The 23401-nt window shown below is 41.1% G+C and overlaps 2 protein-coding genes across 3 annotated transcripts in view; one reads left to right on the top strand and one right to left on the bottom strand.

The window, feature by feature from the left end:
- Positions 1 to 23401, bottom strand: part of LOC123504704 (uveal autoantigen with coiled-coil domains and ankyrin repeats-like) — a 24463-nt gene extending 1062 nt beyond the window's left edge. The window contains exons 1-10 of one of the 2 annotated variants that reach the window (XM_045255445.1): positions 23258 to 23401; positions 8849 to 10205; positions 8556 to 8691; positions 8173 to 8385; positions 7594 to 7683; positions 6736 to 6864; positions 5574 to 5771; positions 4293 to 4415; positions 3637 to 3740; positions 2496 to 2655 (exon numbers count right to left, since the gene is read on the bottom strand). In XM_045255445.1, coding sequence (XP_045111380.1) covers positions 2496 to 2655; positions 3637 to 3740; positions 4293 to 4415; positions 5574 to 5771; positions 6736 to 6864; positions 7594 to 7683; positions 8173 to 8385; positions 8556 to 8691; positions 8849 to 9876 — 2181 coding nt within the window. In that variant the 5' untranslated portion in view covers positions 9877 to 10205; positions 23258 to 23401. The remainder of the gene's footprint in view (positions 1 to 2495; positions 2656 to 3636; positions 3741 to 4292; positions 4416 to 5573; positions 5772 to 6735; positions 6865 to 7593; positions 7684 to 8172; positions 8386 to 8555; positions 8692 to 8848; positions 10206 to 23257) is intronic. The other variant, XM_045255446.1, reaches the window with a different exon arrangement.
- Positions 18439 to 19485, top strand: LOC123504711 (tigger transposable element-derived protein 1-like). Its single transcript, XM_045255455.1, has 2 exons — positions 18439 to 19132; positions 19400 to 19485. Exon 1 carries the CDS (start codon positions 18486 to 18488, stop codon positions 19125 to 19127), a length of 642 nt encoding a protein of 213 aa, XP_045111390.1. The 5' UTR covers positions 18439 to 18485; the 3' UTR covers positions 19128 to 19132; positions 19400 to 19485.

The following is a 23401-nucleotide window of genomic DNA, read 5'->3' as shown; positions in this document are numbered from 1 at the left end:
AAAGTATTCTAGATAATCTGGATGAATAATAACTAATACATTTATAAAAAGATAAAAAGAAAATTATAACCATGGAAAATATTGCAGTGAAAATCAGCAAAGTTGGTACATGCACTGGACATCATCTCCATTCTCAGAATGTTAGGGATAGGTAGAATCATTGCATTATTACTGTGTTATAAATTTTCTTATTTTTCCTCCTCTCCATTAGAATCATCAATGCTGATATTGAGTGAATGTGGATGTTAGATAGGTTCATTTAAAATTTATAGCTGGAGTATGTTGAGGAGATTTATTTATAGCAGAAATTGTTCAAACTTTATTCTTCATTGGCACAGCATTATCATTACTATAATTGTAGCATTTGTTTGTGAATAATATATTTGTTATTCACATCTCGTTAACTCATCATCATCATTTTCATTTAATGTCCACATTTTCCCATTTAAAGTGGGGTTGGATGGGCAATGACTGCTTTCTACAACTGGCAATCTTGTGCCATATGCTCTTCTATTTCCAACAAATTCATATCTTTCATCACACACTTTCTTCACCTTTTCTTTAGCCTTCCCACCAGCTGTTGGCCTCCAACCCTCACCTTCTCCACCTTGCTCAACACCCCTCCTGCCACCCTTCTCATGTGTCCAATCCATCTTGGTCTTCTCTTCCTCAGCTCAACAGAGAGGTCTTTAATCCTACACATCTCCACTACCTAGCTGCTGGACCTCCCATCTTGCCACCTCACTCCTACCATGTATCTCAGCATCCTGTGGCCAAAGCTACATATAATATCTGTCAGTCTGTTTGTCAGCACCCATGTTCCTGCTCCATACAGAAGAGCAGATCTGACACAGGCTTTATATACCCTTTCCCTGATCCTCAACTTTATGTTGCGGTTTAAACTGGTAATTTCTTCTCTTCTTCTTCCATCTTCCTCATGCAGCTGCTACTCTCTCCCTTACTGCTCTTTCTTTTCTCACTTCACAGTCTAACATATCACCCAAGTAGCAGAACTGTTATACCTCCTCCGACACACCTTCAACCTGACATCCTCATCATCACTACTGCCACCACCACCATCCTCCTCCTGCACACATCTTGGACATACAAAGTTCTGCACTCTTCTGAGATTCTTCAAACCTGAGCAGCATTGGTGATGCCATTTGTTACACACAGTACACAACACTGGGTTTGATCCCACTCCTCTTCCACAGCATTAATATGGCCATCTTCCTAAATGAATTCTTTCTCTAGCTTCATTTCTAGTCACCATTAGTTTTGTCTTCTCCATGTTTATTTTCAGTTCCCTCTGCTCCATCTCCTCCTTCCACCTATTAAACATGTCAGTCACTTCTTCCCTTGATTCTGTTGTCAACTAAATCATCAGTATAGAATAGCTCCCGTCGGCCATCTCTTTTTTGACAGTTTAGTAGCTTCCTCCATTACTGTGATAAAGAGTAGTGGACTAAGAGCAGATCCCTGGTGTACTCCCACTCTTATGTCAAAGTTCCTTGATGCTCTTGCCATTATTTTCACCCATGATCTTTATTCCTTGTACAGAGACATGACTGCAGTCACGAGCTTTCAGGCACTTTTTGTCTCCTTAGTGCCCACTCAATTGCTCTCCTTGGCACTCTGTTAAATGCCTTCTCTAGATCAACAAAGACATGGAATAGCTTCCTCTTCCTTTCACCTAACTTGTCCTGTATTTGTCTCATTATGAAAACTGCATTTGTTGTCGATCTTACTGGGCAAAAACCAAACTGTCGACCATCCATTTTTATCAGTTTCCTCAGCCTCTCCTCCCATACCTTTTCAATTAGTTTCATTCCAGGTTCCAATACTCAAATTTCTCTATATTTTCTGCACACATCACCTAACTCCTCTGACTACTTAACTTCCAAAAGTGGAGCACATTCTGTCTCTCTTTCCTTTTGCAAAGATCTTCATTCTTGGAGATTTCAATGTACACCACAAGCTTTGGCTTCCCTCTCCCTTCACTGACCATCCTGATGAACTAGCCCTCAATTTTTAACTTTCAATCATATCCACAACCATCCTTGGTGAAAACATTTTATTTCTGTATATCAACCAACTCGTCCAAAGACTGGGCTTTTCTTGAGTTGTAATACAGTACTCTATACTGTTCTGCGATCAGTGCATCATCACATTTTGTCACCTTTAAACATTTGTAATCGTAATTACCCATGAATAAAAAGATGTAATTGACATGTTCGTCATCTGTGCCACAGACTAATTAACCATGAAGAGTGTACAATAGAATTCTGTAAAGTTTTCATCATCATTACATTTGCACCTCATATACATTAACTATTTTCTTGTGGTAAATTTTCCTAAAATATTCCGTAGAAGAGGATGCTCAGTCCACATCTAAAAGCTAACTCTTAGGATGTTGTTGCAGTTTCAGCCCACCAGTTATACTATAGTTGTGTGTACCAATGAGAAAACAACAAAAGGAAATTGTCATTACTCACTTGGTGTTCCAAACCCAAAATAGAAGATACAGCAGAAATAACACCCTGTTTCTGCTGCTGCAAACGATGGTTTTCCTCTTCAACTTTTCTCATTTCACAATGCAATTTTTCCAGCTGCTTCTCATATAACAACTTCATATCCCTGGTCTTTTCTTCATATCTGTAGACAAAGCATTATTTTAGAAATGAAGCAGAACCATATTTGGAGCTCTGTAAAAGACCCTGTTTTTTTTTTCTTTCCCAAGAATAAATTTGACTAATAAAAATCTTACACTCACATCGGTAATCAGTATATATTGTATTTACATACACACTACTACAAATGGGTACTACCATAAAAAAAAAAAAAAAAAAAAAAAAAAAAAAAGCAAGTTGGCAATAAAGTTCAGTTGTCATTAAAACACTTAAATTTTATGCTTTAGAAAAGAATATGGTAATTCAATAAATCACACAAATAAAGTCTATTTATAAGACAAAGGTAAATTTGCACCAAAAGGCCACTCCCTTTTTGCCAGTAAGGCCCCATCCCTTGTACTTACAAAACATTACAATATGGCTTGCAGTCAAAATTTGGTAACTATTATTTTCTTCAATAATCTTTTCATATTTACCAAAATGATTTATAACTCCTGGATATTACCAATATTCATAGGTAACATAAACACTCACACAAGTGGTGATATAATAATCAGTAGGTCCACCTGTCACTGACATACTTCTCTATGCCAACAATAGGCAATCAAATAAAAAGGGGTAAAGCATGACTGATAAGAAGGAAATGGTAAGTTTACTTTCATTTTTTGAAGTGTCTGGATTGTGTAACATTTATGTATTAAAATATCCAGAGAACAGAGTAACAAAGTTACTTCAATTGCTCTTGATCACTCAGTGAACATGAATCTTGAATCATTGTATTCATCAATAACATAGTATATTCTGGAATTGTGATTGATATACTGCTATAGAGGGGGAAAAACATAACAAATAAATTTTAAATACACAAAATTTCATAGCTTTTCATCTATATTTTTTATTACAGGTCATTTTCATAATATTTTTAATGTTCTATTGTGCACAATAGTAAACAGGTCTATGATGTGAACAAAATACTCTGACAAACATTTCATTCCTGAAACATTACCTCTCTTGAAGCTTCTTACAAGCAATATGATGATTCTCCATCTGTGCCTTCAACTGTTCCTCAAAGTTCTTTTGTAGACTTGACTCTAGTGTTTTCAGCTGCTCCTGAAATATTAACAAATCAAACAAATTATATATATACAAAACAAGCATGCAAACTTAACAGTACTTGAGATAAACATCCAAGAAAAAATAGAAAAGTCACACAGAGAATGGCTAGAACACTCTTCCACCAATTCTGACTGATTACTATGAAAAAAATATATTAGTTTGCTATAAATAATTTTTCATGGAACACTACATCACATTCAAATCCATAAAGAGAGCCATGAGAGGCAATTAGTACACAACATAACCCAAAGTACAGTTGTTGAATGGTTGGGTGATTTATTCATTCAAAGCATAATAGATGTGAGTAAAGTGTGGCTGAGTGAGCTCCGAATTCACATAATACAATTCACTGGACAACAGTCAATTACTGCCTGTCTATCCTCCTGACTAGCACTCATAGACTAGTTAATTTACCTCTATACACTTAACAGCTACACTGTAGACTGTATATTTCCATACTCCACTGGAAGCCATCAATGGAAGTGTGAGCATAGTGAGTGCTGATTTCCTTTCATTAGCAGTGCATAACCATCAATGTGAGTCTACCTGAAGGGCAGCAGATTTTTTCGTCACTAGATCTTCCACTTGAGCCTGATAGTGGAGATGAAGTTGTGTCTTCATGGTTGTCATCTTCTCTGACAAGTTCTTCACTTCATCTTCAAGAATTGTCTGCCAAAAACACAAGCACAGTCATATCTATCTATCTATCTATCTATCTATCTATCTATCTATCTATCTATCTATCTATATATATATATATATATATATATATATATATATATATATATATATATATATATATATATATATATATATATATATATATATATATATATATACACCTTCCACTGCACATACATTCAAAGGTATATAAATCTACTACAGAAAAATAATATAAAATGTTAAGTTAATAAGAAAAGTTAATCCACAATATATACCAGGTCATATTAACATGAAATGTGATTTTATAAACAGCTGTCCAACATTGCAAGGGAAAATAGGAACTTTAACTTTAGCTGTACAACATCCAATTTAGTCCCTCACACTTACATAAATTCATATCCAATCTACTTAATTACACCAATGTCTTACTACACTTCATCCAAACCATCATAACATTACCTTTACTGCTTGATCAGCTAACAAATCCAACACAATTTCTCCTTCAAATTCCTTCATTTCTTCCTTGGTACATATAAGTTAATATATATTCCTTAGTCACTTAAATTCCTCTCTATTGATGTTTTACTTCACTCCTACTTTCATACTATAAGTTACAATTCCAGCTATCATTGTGAACAGGAGTATAAAGGTCCCAAGATTTTTTTTTGGTACGTGACAATTATCATGGTCCTCACATCTATAATGCAGTCCTATTCTGATCAGGGATTTGACTCCTGACTAGTGCCTCTCATGGCCAGATATATCCTTTCTTCATATCAATTTCTAAGGTGTTACTATATAAAATGTCCAAGGGATGCAGCAGTAGGATCCCCATTAGATGATAATTATGGCATAATGGCATGAGAGATGTGTCTCCATATGTCCAGCAGGGACTGTCCAATGTTCTCTCATTAGCTCAACATTATAAAACAAAAAGTCTACTGTGTTCATGATATACAGGAAACAAACGACCTAAAATTACTTTAAATGAAGGAAGTCATTATGTAGGTAGTGACCAGGAGCACAGCACTGCTCGAACAAGTTACTTCCTTCATGACTATTCTATAAGAGGTTATCTACAACATCCAACCATACGAGAGAAAGATAGTTTGTTCAATATCACAGCTTTCCTTTGGTCATTATTACATAAAAACAGTAACTAACCTTTCTTTGCTCAGTTACTGCTTTATTTTCTTGTTCATCAACTACTTTCTTAAGGAGTAATTTATGTTGTTCCTGAAGCATATGTATGTCTTCCAACAGTTGAGCTTTGGCTTGAGACAGTTGTTTATTGGAATCCTCCAGTCTCCCAATTTTGACTTTCATATCTTCCAACTCATCTACTAGCTGAGGAACCTTCACCTGCGACAGAACAACAATGCCATTTTAAATATTCAGGACCATCTCTTGGAGTCTAAACAAGACCCTCCTTCTTACAGTAGAGAGACACTTTTAAATAGGATAGTACAAAATTTGCCAGAACCAGAACTAAGAAGACTATGATTTATATAAAAAAAATATATAAAAAAAAACAGAAGGAAGGAAGAACAGGTTAACCCTAAGGAGAAATTTATCTCTAACTGGGAGTTAAAGTAAGAAGTAAATAAATAGAAACTTTGAAACTTTATACAAGAAATATTTCATAATGAGTGAAATCTTTGTAACAAACTGTCTATAGTTATGTTTGAAGGTGCACACCCTTTTCATAAATTTAAAAAAGCATGAGTAATAAAGTAACAATGTATTATTGTTGTTTTTGCTGTGTAAACAATTACTGGCATATCAAGGAATACTACAAAGAAGTGAATGCCTGCCTTAAAACAAACAGAGATTTGAGTGACCCATTCTCTCTTTCTCTCAGTAAGAGAGAGAGAGAGAGAGAGAGAGAGAGAGAGAGAGAGAGAGAGAGAGAGAGAGAGAGAGAGAGAGAGAGAGAGAGAGAGAGAGAGAGAGAGTGTGTGTGTGTGTGTGTGTGTGTGTGTGTGTGTGTGTGTGTGTGTGTGTGTGTGTGAGTTCTGAAAGAACTCACACACACACAATTTGGTACTAATTGCCCACACACACAATTTGGTACTAATTGCCCTTAAAGAAGGTGATACTGAAATCATGAATGGTAAAACTCACATCACATGATTACCTATTAATTATTTTTTTCTACTATAATTCCAATACAAATCCAGTAACAAGTCTTGAAAACTGCGATACACAACACCAGCTTTCTCTAAAACAAATGAGATGATACACAAGGAGCAGAATACATAAACACACTCAAAAACTTTCATTACCGTAATCCATAAAAATAATTCTTTACACAACTTGACCTTACCTCTTCAAGCTCTTGTATGTGTTTCTTAGTTTCTTCCAGGCAAAGATTTAGTCTGTTATTTTCCTCTAATACTTCAGTTGTTTTCTTCTTTCTTGCTGCTAACATCTCTTCAGTCTCCAACATCTGAGCCTTTGAAAGTAAAAACATAAATTTACAAACTTTTCACTTATCTGTTTATATGTCACCTGTTCTCAGGTATTTCCCCACACAGATTGCTTCCTGTTCTTTCATCTCCTCCTGATATTTTTTTTCATTTTCCTTAACATAATCCATTTTTTTTTCTTTTATTTACTTAAATGGTAGTTCCCTTCCACCCACTATATCTAGGTTGCTCATACTCACTTTCTCACTAATATATTACACTCTGTTCCCTCTAGATTCCTAGAAACATTCTCTTCCCCAAGAGGATGGCTATAGATATGAGTTTATTCTTCCTATTAAAAACATTCTTTAGGTTTATGTAAGCACTCCACCTCTAGTAACACCCTTTTCACACATGTACTACAGTACTCCTTTATTCCATTTCTCCATCTTCCAAGCTGCCTTCCTCTCCCATTAACATTTTAAATTTCACTTACTTCTCTTCTTAAATCTTCAATCTTCATCCTTTCAATGTGGTCAAATAATGCCAGCAATTCCCCCCATTTCATCACTCCACAACACTCTATTAACATAGATTCTGATACTATGTACTGTACATATCACATATGTACTTCTAATGCCCTTCCCTTTTCTCCAACCATAGATGATTTTTTTTTCAGACTTTAAGGAATATAATTTCCAAAATGAAAAATTACTGTCAAAAGTTCTTTGAAGCCAGCTTAATTCTAAAATTTGCAATAAGCAAGACAGTCTCACCTTCATCACTGCATGCTGCTGAGTGATGGATTTCAGCTCCATGACATCATTTCTCAAGCACATATCTTCCTTTCTTAATAAATCATTTTCCTTAAAAAAAAAATTTTTAAAGTGCATATGAAATAAAAACAGCCATTAGCATATACATTGCATTAAATCATTTTTCAATATTTCATTGTGAAATAACTTGAAAATAAGACCTGCTGTTATTCTACAAAGGTTATACATGCTATGAACTAAGTGTAGGAATAAAATCAGAATTTGAAGTCTAGTGAGTCTCTTGGAAAAGCAACTCCATTGTACCTATGATTCAGTTTGTGATAAATAATCTTAATGCTATGTACATAAAACAACACTGTACCAGTAAGTTATATGTCAAATGACAATAGTATATCTTTTGCCAAGATAAAGGCAACATTAAGGTTGCAAATCCACAGTTTAGAGTACTTCTACATGGCACAGGATCTTAATATATATATTCTCTAAGTTAGAAACCAACTACACCATTGGGCCAAAAAATACTACATGAATTATAGAAATAGAAAACATGATTTTATGCAAGACAAGGTTGCAGCTCACTTGTTTGAGGACATAACATTTGGCTTTAAGCTTGGCAGTTTCTTGCTGGCTAATCTCATGAGATGCTGCCCAAGCTTGCTGCAACTCCCCAAGTTGTCTGTCAGCTTCAATAAGACGAGTTTCTCTCTTTTCATACAAGTGCTGTTTGGTGTTACATTCTTCACTTAAATCCTTGAATTTCTTCAAAGTTGTTGTCAGCTCCTCCTTCAGATGCTACAACATAAAATGTTAGAGTGACTGTATAAAGTGAAGATAAAGGTGTTGATAAGTACTTGATGTGACAGAAATGTCGCTTCATACAGAAAGAAAAGATGACAAATTATTTATCATTATATAAGGAAAGATGACTTGTTTACTTGCTAATGAAGATTTCAACTCCATACCTTTTTTTCAAATTTCAGTGCCTGAAATGAGGTAAGAAGGTGATACAAGAAGGTGAGTGAGCTACTGCTGTCAGTAGGAGGGGAGTTACTCACATCCTCCCATCCCATTAATCCCCAACGTAATCCTGCCAGTTTTCTGAAATGAATAATACATATCAGTTATTAATGCTCCATCAAGAATTTGATCACTGACTAATTCCTCTCTTGGTTATTTTCAGATCAATTTGAAATCTTTTGAATATGTTGAGTTACAACTGCTTTCAACTAGTCTTGCAAACATGTATAACACTTACTTCAAGACATTAAGAGACTGCTGAGCACCTAAGTCAAGCTTGTTTCCATACTTTTTGCCCTCTGTCTCCACTAGAGGATCCTGTGTGGTATTTGTAGTTGACTGGAATTTGACATGCTTTCCAAGACCTGAGTGGAAAGTTAGTTTATCTGCAGGTTTCGGAAGAGCTTCTTGTTCACTCAGACTTGAGCTGAATAAGGCAACATGAAGATTTTCCTGTGGTGTCTCACTGCTTCTGGAACCATGAAGAGGCTCTACTTGTGAATTCACTAAAGGTTCTACTTCACCAACCATATGATTTCTATTATCAAAATTACCATCAGATACACAGTTTATTGACGAACTCTTGGGGCTAGACATGACTAGCTGGTTGAAAACCAGATGCTTATTTTCTTCCACATTACTGTCCAGATTTATTTCTTGCTTGTTACCAGGGAGGTAAGGCTGAATAGACACACTATCTTGTTCAATTTTGTCATCTAAAGATTTCAACAGATCTTTTAGTAAGTGTCTGTCATTAAGCAAGCTACAATTCTGTTGTAGTGCTGTTCTGACATTGTCTAAGGAAATAGATGGCATGCCTATAATCCTTTCGTCTTCAGTGACAGTCATATTTGAGCCTTTCTTTAATGATTTTTCATTAAGAGCACTGCTATCATGTCTAGCTCTTTCCTTTGTAATCACTGAAGGAACTTCATTCAGCTTATCATTGATGTCTGAATCACTTTGCAGTGAGGCACTTAACCTCTGTGAATGAGTCAACATACTGGATTTCATTGAAAATCTATTGGCGCCCTTCACATATTTTCCAAATTGTCTGTTGTTTGAAAGATGTTCATGACCATATGCACTAAAAGTTTGAACTATTGGTTCATTTTCAACTTCTGAATCAGTGAGATCTGAAGCAAGACTGAGATCTGCCAGCCTGTTTGCTGAGGGAAGAGAGATCACTCCACTACTTAGAGACAATTCCCCTTGATGGACCAGGGACAAGTCTTCAGGATCAAGAATCTTCTCTTTACCATCCATGACTATCAAGCTTCACTGTTCTCTGCATGTGCAAATAATGATTAACTTAACCATCATGTCTTCTGTCATGTTTCATATTCAATAACTTCACACAAAAGAATCAGATAGATTCATTTTTTTGTATCAGACTAAAGTGTCCATATCGCAGTGTTTTAAAAACACTGTTAACTTATGATTTGAAGCATACAAGTCTACGATCATAAACTGCTTATTTTCCAGAATATTTCAGGTCATTTGCTCTATCCCCCTCTCTCTCTCTCTCTCTCTCTTTCTCTTCTCAGACATATGGCCAAAACTGAATATCCTTGTAGCAGTTTGTTGACAAGATCCTGAAAAAAATAAATAAAATAAATAAATCTAGTCAAATATTAACAAGCTTAGAATTTAATTAATTTGTGCATCACACACACACACACACACACATATACAAATATATACTGGCAACCCCCGCTTAACAAAGGGGTTACGTTCCTAAAAAAACCCTTCATTAAGCAAAATTTTGTTAAGCGAATCGATTATAACAAGTTTAACCCCTGACTTGAACTTCCATTGAGAGTAAGCAAAGCGAGAGTGCATCACAGTACAGTAAAAGGTTTAATGAAAGTAAAAATTATGAAGTTAAACATTTAAGCAGTTTAATTTAAGTCATTATAATGTACACTAATGTATGTATATACGTAACTTTATAATGTTGATGATCTTAAATTTATGAAGGGAGGAAGAGTGAAACAGGAAAGACACTAACCAGCAACCTGTGGAATGCAAACAAAGGGTGCATCATTGTATCACATACAAAACTTGTGTACCACATTTCCACAAGGCTTTCCATTTTATCCATTGTAGAGTCATGAGTTCAGGTGGTTCTTTTAGCTTGCAAGGGAGATACAGTCTCACCAGCTTTCTTAAGAGTCTGCTGACTTGAAAATAGTAGAGACAGTAGATGGAGTCAAGATGGTGACGAGCAACGCTATTAGTTTTCTCGCCTCTCTCGTGTCTGTGAATACTATCCAGCTTCACTTTGAGAGTAAGAGACTTCCTGGTCTTCTTAGCAATGCTAGGCAACATTGCAAGGCATTTTGGTGGTAAGTTGAGCGAGGGAAGATGAGCCACTGCTGACGCTGTTATTGTTTTGAACATATATATATATATATATATATATATATATATATATATATATATATATATATATATATATATATATATATATATATATATATATATATATATATATATATATATATATATATATATATATATATATATATATATATATATATATATATGTGAGGCACCACATTATTTCCCGTTTATTTAATTATATTATATGCGTAGCCTATGGCCACCCCAGCGCGGGCTCCTCGGGCTGTTCTGTTGAGCAGACAACCCGTCTCCCTCTCTCCACCATTTTGTGTGCCTGCGAGCTTCGCATCAGTACCGGCCAGTCTTCAGCGGAGTTAACACTTACGATCTCGGCACAGGAAGAGACACATGTGGCTGGACTGTGCTTTAGAAGTACTCATTAGTCGTCGGTCTGGGAGTTGTGCCCTCCCTTGAGTAGCTGGCTTGTTACTCGGTAGACCGTGGCTGTGTAGGACAACGGGCTTGTTGTTCTGAGAAAGTGTGGCTGGTTGGGGCTGCATTTCTCGTGCGTTCGTCCACTCGGGTGTGGCGACGCAGAGGGACATGTTATTGTTTCATCCTGTTTTTGCTGTTGGTGGTTGTAGTCACCAGTGGGGTTTGGTGGGCGGCTGTGTGCCCCCACCATCTTTTGTATAGTTTCAGTAGTATACTGTATTGTAGTGGTAGTAGCCACGCACACTATTGAATGCTGAGAGGCTTCATGTCGGCCAGTGGTGCGTAGTTGTCGTCCGCCAGACTTGTCTGTGACGAGTATCTGGACTCCGTGTATAGCTGTTGTCACCCGTAGGTGGTGTCTGGTCTTGTGTGTACATCACCGGATGTGCTGTACACATTATATATTGTAGTAGTTGTAGGCTGGGGATGTCAGTCTGACAGGTGTTAGGAAGCACTTGTCGTAAAAAGATAGTATAGTAATATACCGCGCGTGTTGTTCCGGTCTGTGAGTTATCACAGTCTGTGGACAAGGCGTGTGGAGAGGCATTAATACTTCATAGAGAAGTGGGTGGAATTGTCCTTGTGGGCGGTTTCTCTAGGGGGTATTAAGGCCTCGCCCTGTTACACATAGCATCTATCATTTATAAATTCTACTTGGTTGGGTACAGGAGCAGAAGGAGTTGCTGAGGAGATTCCCTTACAGTGGGAGAAATTATACACTGTTGGCGACCTTGAAAGAACCTGAGGGTTACGGCGGCTGTGAGTTATAGTAGTGGGGACTCTGTGGAGTGTTTTATAATCCCCGCTGTACTGACCGTAACAAAGTTGGCGTTTTTTGCCAGAATAACACTCTAGTGAGCTGTAGCAGTTAACCGCAGCCGTGTGGCTTACGTAACATAAAGTGGCGACCTCGCCAGGATAAACCAAGTGCTTTTATAGTGGTGTAGTATATTGTGTGGGGTATTATTACTTATATTATTTTATTGTTTGTGAGTCCCTGTGAGCACCATGGAGGGAGTTACTGGCCTTTTCACCTCACCAGTGGAGGGTGTGGATGCGAGTGTGAGCCGGCAAGACTCACCACGTGGGTATGATGAGTCGTTGGCCGCGCGTGGGGTCAGTGAGGACGCACGTATGTCTCATGATAACGGACGTGGTGGTCCCAGTGAAAGTGATGTGGGATATATTAGCCCTGGCAGAAGTATCGGAAGCAGGGGAGGCTCCCGACGATCTAGTCCAGCAAGCAGTATTGCTGATAGTGTCCAGTCAGCTGCCAGACTGGAGGAACTGCAATTGAAGCTGGAAATGAGGAAAATGGAGATAGAAGCAGAAGAGAGGCGAGAGTTGAAGAGATTAGCTGCGGAAGAGAGACGAGAGTCAAACAGACTAGCAGCAGAGCAGGAGGCTAGAGAGATAGAGGAGAGACGAGAAATTCAGAGACTAGCAGCAGAGAAGGAGGCTAGAGAGATGGAGATGATGAGATTGGAGATGGAGAGAGAAAGGGCAGATAAAGATAGAGAGTTGGAGTGGGAGAGAACTCGCCATGCAGTAAGTACGCCTGGAGTTGTTGGTAGTGTAGGAGGAGGAGAACAGAGTGTAGAGCGTACTTTAGTTCAAAGTCTCCAGCTAGTCCCTGAATTTGATGAGGCTAAAGTAGCTGAATGGTTTGTTCGCTTCGAGAGGAAAGCCAAGGAGTTTGCTTGGTCTCGAGAGAGATGGGTAGGCTTGGTCGCGAATAAACTCAAGGGAAAAGCCTTGGAAGTTTATGATAAAATGTCAGCTGATGATCTGGATGATTATGAGGAGTTTAAGGCTGACATCTTGCGGGCATATGAGCTGCGACCAGAAGCCTATCGCTTGCAATTCAGAGGAAAGAGGAAGCGAGCAAGTGACTCCTACCTCGAGTGTGCTCGTTCACTGGAGCAAGTGTTTGAGAGGTGGATTGCAAGCGAGGGTGTTGACTCTCTCGAGGCTTTGAAGGAGTTAGTAGTTATGGAGCAGTTCATTGATATTGCTGATAAGGAGCTGGTACCTCTGTTGAGGGAGAAGAGGTTTAGGACTTTGAAGGAGGCTGCTACATGGGCTGATGATTATGTGTTGGCCCACCGTCCTGTGCAGCAGCCTGGGAGTTGGAGTCGTAAGGAAGGTGGTCCTAAGGGAGGCCCAGGGAGTGGTGGCAGTTCTTCCTCGGGCTCTCCAGGCCACTTTAGGCGATATACTGGATTCGGCAGTAAGATGGGTTTGGGAAAGCCCCAGGCCCCACCCTCCTTCTTCTGCGAAGGATGGGACGGCGGGAAGGCGGCCCCTAGAACGCCCAAGTATGATTACCAGCCTACGTGCTATCACTGCCGAGGAAAAGGGCATTTTAAGTTCAATTGCCCAAAGTTAGTAACAGCTGAAACTCCCAAGTCCTCGCAGAAACCAGTTGCCTTGTTGGTGTGGCCAGACCAAGTTTGTGGTGATGAGTTGACTGCTCCTTCAGGCTTTAGAAGTGAGAAGGCACGGCGTGTGCCTGAGTTGTGTTTGGAGGAGAGAGAGCAGGTTGGCCCACCTGTTCCTCCCCCTGTTGCCTCGCCCGCACCTAAGGATAGTGAGCTTGACTGGTGCCGTCCTTTCCTGTGTGGAGGCACTGTTGAGATTGATGGCACAAAGTATCCCGTCACTGTACTGCGTGATACGGGTGCACAGCAGTCAGTGTGCCGAAATGTCACTGGTAGGAAGGTGACATCTAGCAAGGCAGTGTTGTGTCGTGGACTTAACACTGTGGAGGAGTTCGTGACGGCTGAGGTGACGCTGTCATGTCCTCTTGTCACTGCTACGGCTCAGGTAGCAGTGGCAGACGAACTGCCAGTCGCAGGAGTGGACTTCCTGCTTGGGAATGATTTGGCTGGTGGTCGTGTATGGATCCCAACCTCTGATGAGGATGAGGTTGCTGAAGAGTCTGGGCCAGGGGTGCAAGACTCTGTAAATGTTACTCGCTCTCAGGCCCGCCGGGCTGAGAGAGAGCCTGTTACTACCCAGGAGGTTGCTAGCAGCCAGGTGGGATTAACTCCAGATGGGAGTAACAGTGCTGATGTGGTGGAGCCAGTGTTGGGCTCACCATTGAGTTCAGGTGTAGAGGCTGACGGTGACGGCGTGGAGTCACTTGTTAATGCACCGGACTCGGCTTTGGGAGTTGTTGCTGAGAGTGAGGACGGAGTGTTGGGTGTAGCTGAGTTGTTTGATGGTTATCCTCACTCTGCAGAGCACTCCGGAAGGAGCACTCGTGCTGAGTTGCTTCCTGGTGTGGAGGCTGAGGGCTCTGATGTTCAGCACAGGCCCCAGCATGATGAGTCAGGCAGTTTGTTGGAAGTTGGCGCCCAGGGTGGGGAGACTTCCAGTTCTGCAGGGGGGTTGGAAGTTTCTCCCCCTGTGGAGCATCGTGGAGGCAGGGAGCGAGCTGTTCCCTTGCCTGGTGACTGCCTGGCTGGTGGTGATGATCCTTCTGAGGACTCACCGGATCACATGGCAGGAGCGGAGCAGCCTGGGCCAGCTCTCCGTCCTCGATGCCGTGTGGGACGTAGGGTTGCAGCGTTGCCTCAACCCCATGACCCTATAGTCCCCCTTTCTCTTACCCAGCTAGAGCCTGCAGAGCTCATTCGTAGGCAGCAGGAGGACCCGGCGTTGGCCTCCTTCTTTGCTCGAGTGGGTGAGGGAAGTGAGGAGTTGGAGGGCAGGGAGGAGTTTGTCTTGCATCAAGGGGTGTTGTGTCATAGATGGCAGGAGAGTGACGGTGATGAACTACTCCAAGTAGTTGTGCCGCATAAGCTGCGTGAGGCACTTGTACTGTTGGCACATGAGGGGCCCATGGCTGGACACCTGGGCATCCAAAATTTTTGGTGGCCCAGCATGTCTGGGGAAGTGGCCACGATTCTTAAGTGCTGCCACACTTGTCAAGTGGTGGGCAAGCCTAATTAGACACCCCCTGTGGCGCCACTCAACCCCATCCCTGCTGTTGATCCTCCCTTCACGAGGGTTTTGATTGTTATAGTAGGTCCTCTGCCTACTACCAGGGCTGGTCACAAGTATTTGTTGACCATAATGGATGTTACCACGCAGTGCCCTGAAGCAATTCCCCTGAGAAGCACTCACTCTAAGGTGGTGCTGAAGGCTTTGTTAACCTTCTTTACACACTTTGGATTGCCAGCAGAGCTGCAGTCCGATCAGGGGACCAACTTCACTTCAAAGTTGTTTAAGGATACGATGACTGCGTGGGGAATCAAGCACATCGTGTCCAGTGCTTATCATCCGCAGTCTCAGGGAGCCCTGGAGACATCATCAAACTCTCAAGACCATGCTCAAGAGTTTCTGCATGGAGAGATAAGGATTGGGACGAGGTGTCCCTTTGTCTTATTTGCGGTGAGAGAAGCGCCCACTGAGTCCTTGGGTTTCTCACCCAATCAGCTAGTGTTTGGACACCGAGTGCGTGGACCGCTCGACGTTGTTCGGGAGGCTTGGTGTCAGCCGTCGCCTGAGCGCCCTGTCTCACTGCTTAAGAGCCTCATGAGCAGTCGAGAGAGATTAGCCAAGGCATTAGAGGTGGCGCAGGCCCACCTGTGTAAGGCCCAGCAGAGTATGAAGGGGTATTATGACCGAAGGGCCGAGTATCGGAGTTTTGCCCTGGAGATGAAGTGCTCGTGCTGTTACCACTTCAGGGCCAGCCGCTTGCTGCCCGCTATAGTGGCCCCTATGTTATAGAGAAGAAGGTAGGTGACCTCGACTACCTGGTGGTCACTCCTGACCGGCGCAAGAGGGCTCAGCTGTGTCACATTAACATGCTGAAGCCCTATTTTAGTTCTACTAGCCAGAAGGGCTCTTTTAGTTCTGCCGAGCAAGAGGCATCTTCAGTTTTATTTTTCTGCCGGGAGGGAGAGGCTCCAGAAGTTAATGAGCCTGAACCTGTTGTACCTATAGGGCAGTGGGAACAGAATAGCCTCCATCTCTTGAAAGAGAAGGTTGAACATTTAGGGGATCAGCAAGATGAATTGCTTCGGAGGCTGAGGAAATACTCCTCTGTGTTTAGCAGTGTCCCGGGCAGGACACAGTTGATAACACACGATATTTATGTTGGGGACGAAAAGCCTGTCAAACGGCCCCCATACCGAGTGAGCCCAGGAGTACAATGTCATAGTAAGACATATAAAAGGAGCAGACAACGTTGCAGCCGATTGTCTGTCCTGGGGCCATTCCCTTTAATCAGTTCCATGCCTTTTAAAAAAATTTTGTAAATGTTTTGTTTCCAAAATGTTTTCTTTTAAGGGAGGGCGTGTGAGGGGTACCGCATTATTTCCCGTTTATTTAATTATATCATATGCGTAGCCTATGGCCACCCCAGCACGGGCTCCTCGGGCTGTTCTGTTGGGCAGACAACCCGTCTCCCTCTCTCCACCATTTTGTGTGCCTGCGAGCTTCGCATCAGTACCGGCCAGTCTTCAGCGGAGTTAACACGTAAGATCTCGGCACAGGAAGAGACACGTGTGGCTGGACTGTGCTTTAGAAATACAGAAACTCCCCTACTTACGAACATTCGACTTGCGAACATTCCATACATACGAACAAATCTTTTAAATACTTAAGTCCAAAAAATTTTTTGAAAGATGCTAGGAAACTTCAAATTTACCGCACACAAATATAGTTCACGAGTCTGCCACGCCGTGGCGCTGCTGAGCTCACTCAGCTGTGTGCATCACTCCCCTGCCCTCCAGGCTCCCGCCATAAACACGAAAGCATCTGTTCACCGTGTCCTCGTGTACCGCCAATTTTTGTGCCATAATTTGCTTTACCTGTGCATCATTCCATCAAAAATGTCGGGTGTGAAGCGAAAAATAAACGGTGAAGCCAGTGGAAGTGCCAAGAAACGTCAGGCTATAACTTTAGAGGTGAAAATGGACATCATAAAACGGCTTGAGAAAGGTGAGAAAATGTCTGATGTGGCACGAAAATTTAATATGAATCGGTCAACTGTAGGCACAATTATTAAGAACAAAGAAAAAATTGTGGAACATGTGAAATCTGCAGTGCCCATGCAATCAACCATCATATCAAAAAAGAGAGGGAAAGTGATTGAGGAGATGGAAAAACATCTCGGCGTCTGGTTCGAGGACTGCATCCAGAAACGGAAACATCTATGCCTTATGATGATTCAAGAGAAGGCCCTGAGTCTATTCAATGAACTAAAGGCTGAGTATGGTGAGGATGTGTCATTCACTGCAAGTCATGGGTGGTTTAACCACTTCAAGGCGCGCAATAACTTGCATAACGTGAAGGTGTCTGGTGAGGGGGCGAGTGCAGATGTTAAGGCAGCTGAGGAATTCCCAGGAAAACTAGCAGAAATTATCTGCCAGGGAGGCTACACACCACAACAGATTTTCAATGTGGATGAAACTGGCCTCTACTGGAAAAAGATGCCTGACCGAACCTACATCAGTAAGGAGGAAAAGACGATGCCTGGCTTCAAAGCTGCGAAGGACAGACTGACGCTACTGCTTGGGAGTAATGCTAGTGGTGATTTAAAATTAAAGCCCCTACTGGTGTACACCTCGGAAAACCCACGAGCCCTGAAAAACATTACCAAGGCGTCTCTTCCAGTTGTGTGGAAGAGTAACTCTAAAGCTTGGGTCACACAGGCGATTTTTCAGGACTGGTTTTATAATCAATTTATCCCTGAGGTGGAGAAGTATTGTCGGAGCAACTCCATTCCATTCAACATCCTCCTGGTGCTGGATAATGCCCCTGGCCACCCACCTTACCTAGATGACTTTCACCCTAATGTCAAGGTTGTCTACCTGCCACCCAACACAACCTTCATTATACAACCTATGGACCACGGAGTCATCGCAACGTTCAAAAAATACTATCTATGGCGCATTTTCCGCCAGGCACTGAAGGCAACAGACGAGAATGATATGACTCTGAGCGAATTTTGGAAGTCATATAACGTCTACAATGCCATAAAAAACATTAATACCTCCTGGTGGGAAGTTACAACCACCTGTATGAATGCCGTATGGAAAAAGCTCTGCCCTCAGGTTGTTCATGATTTCACTGGGTTTGAAAATATTCAGGAGGAGCAGGAGGAGGTTGTTGACAATTTAATCTCCATGAGTGAGAAACTGGAGCTAGAGCTGGAGGAGCAGGACTTCACAGAGTTCTTTGATGACCATGACAAGGAGCTATCTAATGATGAACTACAAGAATTGGAGAAGCAGAGGAAGGAGGCAGAAGAGGCAGAGGAGGAAGAAGTGGAAATGCCACCAAAACATTTCCAAACTAAAAAGATGGCAGAAGCTTTTGCATCCATAGAGGCAGCCTTGGCAAATTTTGAAGAACAGGACCCAAATGAAGAACGACATGCCAAGGTGTCAGCAGCTGTTCATGATGCACTGAAATGCTACCACGTCATATATGAGGAAAAAAAGAAGGCTGTGAGCCAGTCGTCGCTTCATCGGTTCTTCAAACGGGTAGATAAACGTGAGGCAACAGTACCATCCACTCCTCAGTCAGTGCCATCTACCCATGAGCCAGTGCCATCTTCATCCTCTACCCACACGCCTGACACTGACAGCGATGCTGATGACCCCTCCACCATCTCGTCACCCCGTTCCTCGCCCGCCACTTCCCCCAACAAATCCAAGTGAACAAGGTAAATCTTACGAGTTTCCTCATTTATATTTCAAGCATGCAATGTTTTCTGTTTCATATTTCATGTGAAATGCTTTCATGTATGTAACTGACATAGCTCTAACGTTAAAATGTGTAACCTAAATGCGAGTCTGTAACCTAGCGGTAACCATGTCAGCTGTTTGACCCCGATATACAGATGCTTAGTCATCCCAGATTTATAGGCACCTGTTCAACCCCCATTGATCGACGCCATGTTAATCTATCCATGTTTATCGATCTTTCTCAGTATGGTATGGTGTCATCCCCCGGTCTAACGGATAGGCTTCGTGTTGTGTGACGGCCCTGGTTGTGTTTTCCTGCCCAGCTGACCACATGCTATCTTATCGATCGGTTCACCAGCCAGTCACCACTACAATATATTTTCTTTTTAAATAAAGTATGTTTCTACATTAAAGTTGTATGAATCACCATCAAATAATATTAAAAGCATTACATATTACAGGTACTGTATAAGGTATGTCGTACTTATTGGGATTTATGTACAGGTATTCTTAATGTAAACAAAACTTTAAAACAATTGGAAAAAAGGCAATGGAGACCCGACTTTGGATATACGAACAAATGGAGTTACGAACAGCCTCTCGGTCCCCATTATGTTTGTAAGTTGGGGAGCTTCTGTACTCATTAGTCGTCGGTCTGGGAGTTGTGCCTTCCCTTGAGTAGCTGGCTTGTTACTCGGTAGACCGTGGCTGTGTAGAACAACAGGCTTGTTGTTCTGAGAAAGTGTGGCCGGTTGGGGCTGCATTTCTCGTGCGTTCGTCCACTCGGGTGTGGCAACGCGGAGGGACGTGTTATTGTTTCGTTCTGTTTTTGCTGTTGGTGGTTGTAGTCACCAGTGGGGTTTGGTGGGCGGCTGTGTGCCCCCACCATCTTTTGTATAGTTTCAGTAGTATACTGTATTGTAGTGGTAGTAGCCACGCACACTATTGAATGCTGAGAGGCTTCATGTCGGCCAGTGGTGCGTAGTTGTCGTCCGCCAGACTTGTCTGTGACGAGTATCTGGACTCTGTGTATAGCTGTTGTCACCCGTAGGTGGTGTCTGGTCTTGTGTGTACATCACCGGATGTGCTGTACACATTATATATTGTAGTAGTTGTAGGCTAGGGGAGTCAGTCTGACAGATGTTAGGAAGCACTTGTCGTAAAAAGATAGTATAGTAATATACCGCGTGTGTTGTTCCAGTCTGTGAGTTATCACAGTCTGTGGACAAGGTGTGTGGAGAGGCATTAATACTTCATAGAGGAGTGGGTGGAATTGTCCTTGTGGGCGGTTTCTCTAGGGGGTATTAAGGCCTCGCCCTGTTACACATAGCATCTACCATTTATAAATTCTACTTGGTTGGGTACAGGAGGAGAAGGAGTTGCTGAGGAGATTCCTTTACAGTGGGGGAAATTATACACTGTTGGCGACCTTGAAAGAACCTGAGGGTTACGGCGGCTGTGAGTTATAGTAGTGGGGACTCTGTGGAGTGTTTTATAATCCCCACTGTACTGACCGTAACAAAGTTGGCGTTTTTTGCCAGAATAACACTCTAGTGAGCTGTAGCAGTTAACCGCAGCCGTGTGGCTTACGTAACAATATATATATATATATATATATATATATATATATATATATATATATATATATATATATATATATATATATATATATAAATGGACAATACATATAGAGATTCACCCAACCAATAATTTTCTGACATGGCTTATATTTTCTTTCTTATGAGACATATGGTGAATTCATTGGTGTTCTTCATCATTTCCATTGTAAATGGATAGTATTCACATTGTGACCCTTTTCAACTTATGCCTACCTCTCATCCCCAACAACCCTGGGCCACCTGTGGGAAATCAGGGTTCTTGGGTGGTAGCTACAGCATTAATGGCTTTAATGGTCAGTGACCCTTGATCATTGGCAACACTGCTCACCAATAACACAACAGCACTCGCAGCAGCCACCACTGTCATCAAAAACTTTCTTCAGGTATTTTCAGAAATTTTTGATGTGATTTTATTGATTTCCGACCTCTTCTGCTATCCATGTTATTCAATTAAATGCTTCTTCCTCCACCCAAAAACCCTGATTTCCCACAGGTCCCCCACGACACATAAGGTACACATAAGATGAAAAGAGTCATAACATAAAAATGATCCATTTGTGACATAAATTATGTAAAAAAAATCAATCAATTCACTACATATCTCACCAGAAAAATAAAAGCCATGACAGAAAATTGTTGGTTGGGCTGTAACAATCCCAAAACATCAAGGTTGTTTCATGAAACATTTCAAACCCCACTCAGATTTGTAATTTAAACTATGCACACAGCTTGTGTGAATGGCTGTTAGGTAGAGCACCAAGAAGGTAAGGAGACCTGAACACATCCCCTATTACAGCCGGGACAGCCAGCTGAGCCACTACCTTTTATTAGTCCTACTCAGGCAGGACTTTACCCTCTCACCAGATATTGTGTTTAAACTCATCTGGGCATTCTTAAGAAGTGATAATGTAAATATGTGACTTTGAAACTGGTGAAATGACAGAAATAGACTAACATATAGGTTGTTGCGCAGAGTAAGAAGTGTGGGGAGATTTAGTACAGTGCCAAACCTATGGTCTAAATTAGATGTAAGGTAAGGGAATTTATTTGATGCTGAGGTCAATTTGACCCTGATTGGGTAAACCCCAGTTAGTGATTTGTAGGTACACCAGGTTGGGTGTCACCTGGTAGGGTCAGTTAGGTCTATTGTGGTGTGTGTGTGTTGTGGGGTGTAGTAAGATACCATGAAGTAGCACTCAATGTAATGTACAGCGCATAACAGTTGCAGGATTGCTGTGGAGTATCATGTATTTACCCAAGCTGTTGTCAAGTGATTAAGTGGTGAGGATTAACCCCTTCAGTACTGGGATGCATTTCTACCTTGAGTTTTGGGTATGATTAGACAATTTTATTGATATTAGGAATGGTCTATGGAGATCAGAAGATTAATGGCCAGAGTTTACACTATTTCAACCCTCATATAAGATTCTGAAGCTGTATAAAATCACCAAATAGTAAGTGGAATGAATATGAAAATACGTCATAGTACTGAAGGGGTTAAATGTAAAACCTCACCAAGAGTTTGAGTTACCTCTCCTGCTCCTGGGCTTACACTATGTCTCCATTTGTTTACACCCACGCTGAGCTTCCAACCGCCTGCAACCGCTGGCATAAGCTACCACCCCCTATTGTGGGTTAAACCGCTACAAGGTGAAACTATAAACTGATAAAAAAGTCAACCAACACAATATATATCACCAATGTTATGTGCAGTAAGATGATACCAACTCTTTTATTTAAAACACCAATCATTAAATTATGTATAAAAAAATTTGTACAGGAAAAATGGCCATGAAAATACAGGGAAATTCCTTGGAGATCAGCCTAAAAATGTAAGAAAATTTCCCTAATCAAATCTAACTTAACCAAAACAAATTTAACAACTGAAATTAATTTAACTGGTAAATTTTGTTTCAACAAATACTACTCTTGATGATTCCTTCCTCTGGTGAACTGACGTAACCTAACATTCTGCTTCCCTCCCCCTTGGACTGCGATTAAGTAAACTTTATAGTCATTTTTGATACGGTAGAATTGGACTAGAAATGTTCCAAATAATAAGATTAGACCCTATGAAGAGCTAGTTAAGTAGAGTGGGTATTACCGTATTGCAGTTTCAACCAATATACCACATGTAACTATACACATTCTCACGATCTAGATTATACTTCTACGAGCATTTCTAACCGCACTTTACCTTATCAGAAATTAATAATAAGGTTAGGTTTCCCAGGGTCCCCAAGCTTGTTAGACATAGGGAAAAAGAAATATAAGATAAGATATATTGGTTGAAACTGCAAATATACCGTACACTGTATCGGTTGAAACAAACCACTAACTAAATCTAACCTAATTTAACCAAGCCCAGCCTATCCTAACAATACAGCCAACCACCCACTGAAATCGCAAGTTAGGGTATATAACCAATTCCTATCAGAACAAAATTAAACAGATCAGTAAGGAGCAGCTATTATAAACACTAACCCTATTCCCAAATGTGCATGGCAAGCGGTCTCCCCAGCGCTGTCAGGGTTGAGGAATGTTTCACTCGCCCACTGTTTTGAATCGTCCACATTCCTCGGGACACTCCGTGGTGTGACTGAATGGATGATCTCAGCAGCGGGCCCG

This window comes from Portunus trituberculatus, chromosome 17 (assembly GCF_017591435.1).
Source record: "Portunus trituberculatus isolate SZX2019 chromosome 17, ASM1759143v1, whole genome shotgun sequence".
Taxonomy (NCBI): domain Eukaryota; kingdom Metazoa; phylum Arthropoda; class Malacostraca; order Decapoda; family Portunidae; genus Portunus; species Portunus trituberculatus.
The sequence above is the reverse complement of the archived record's forward strand: the minus strand, read 5'-3'. Positions and strand labels throughout refer to the sequence as shown.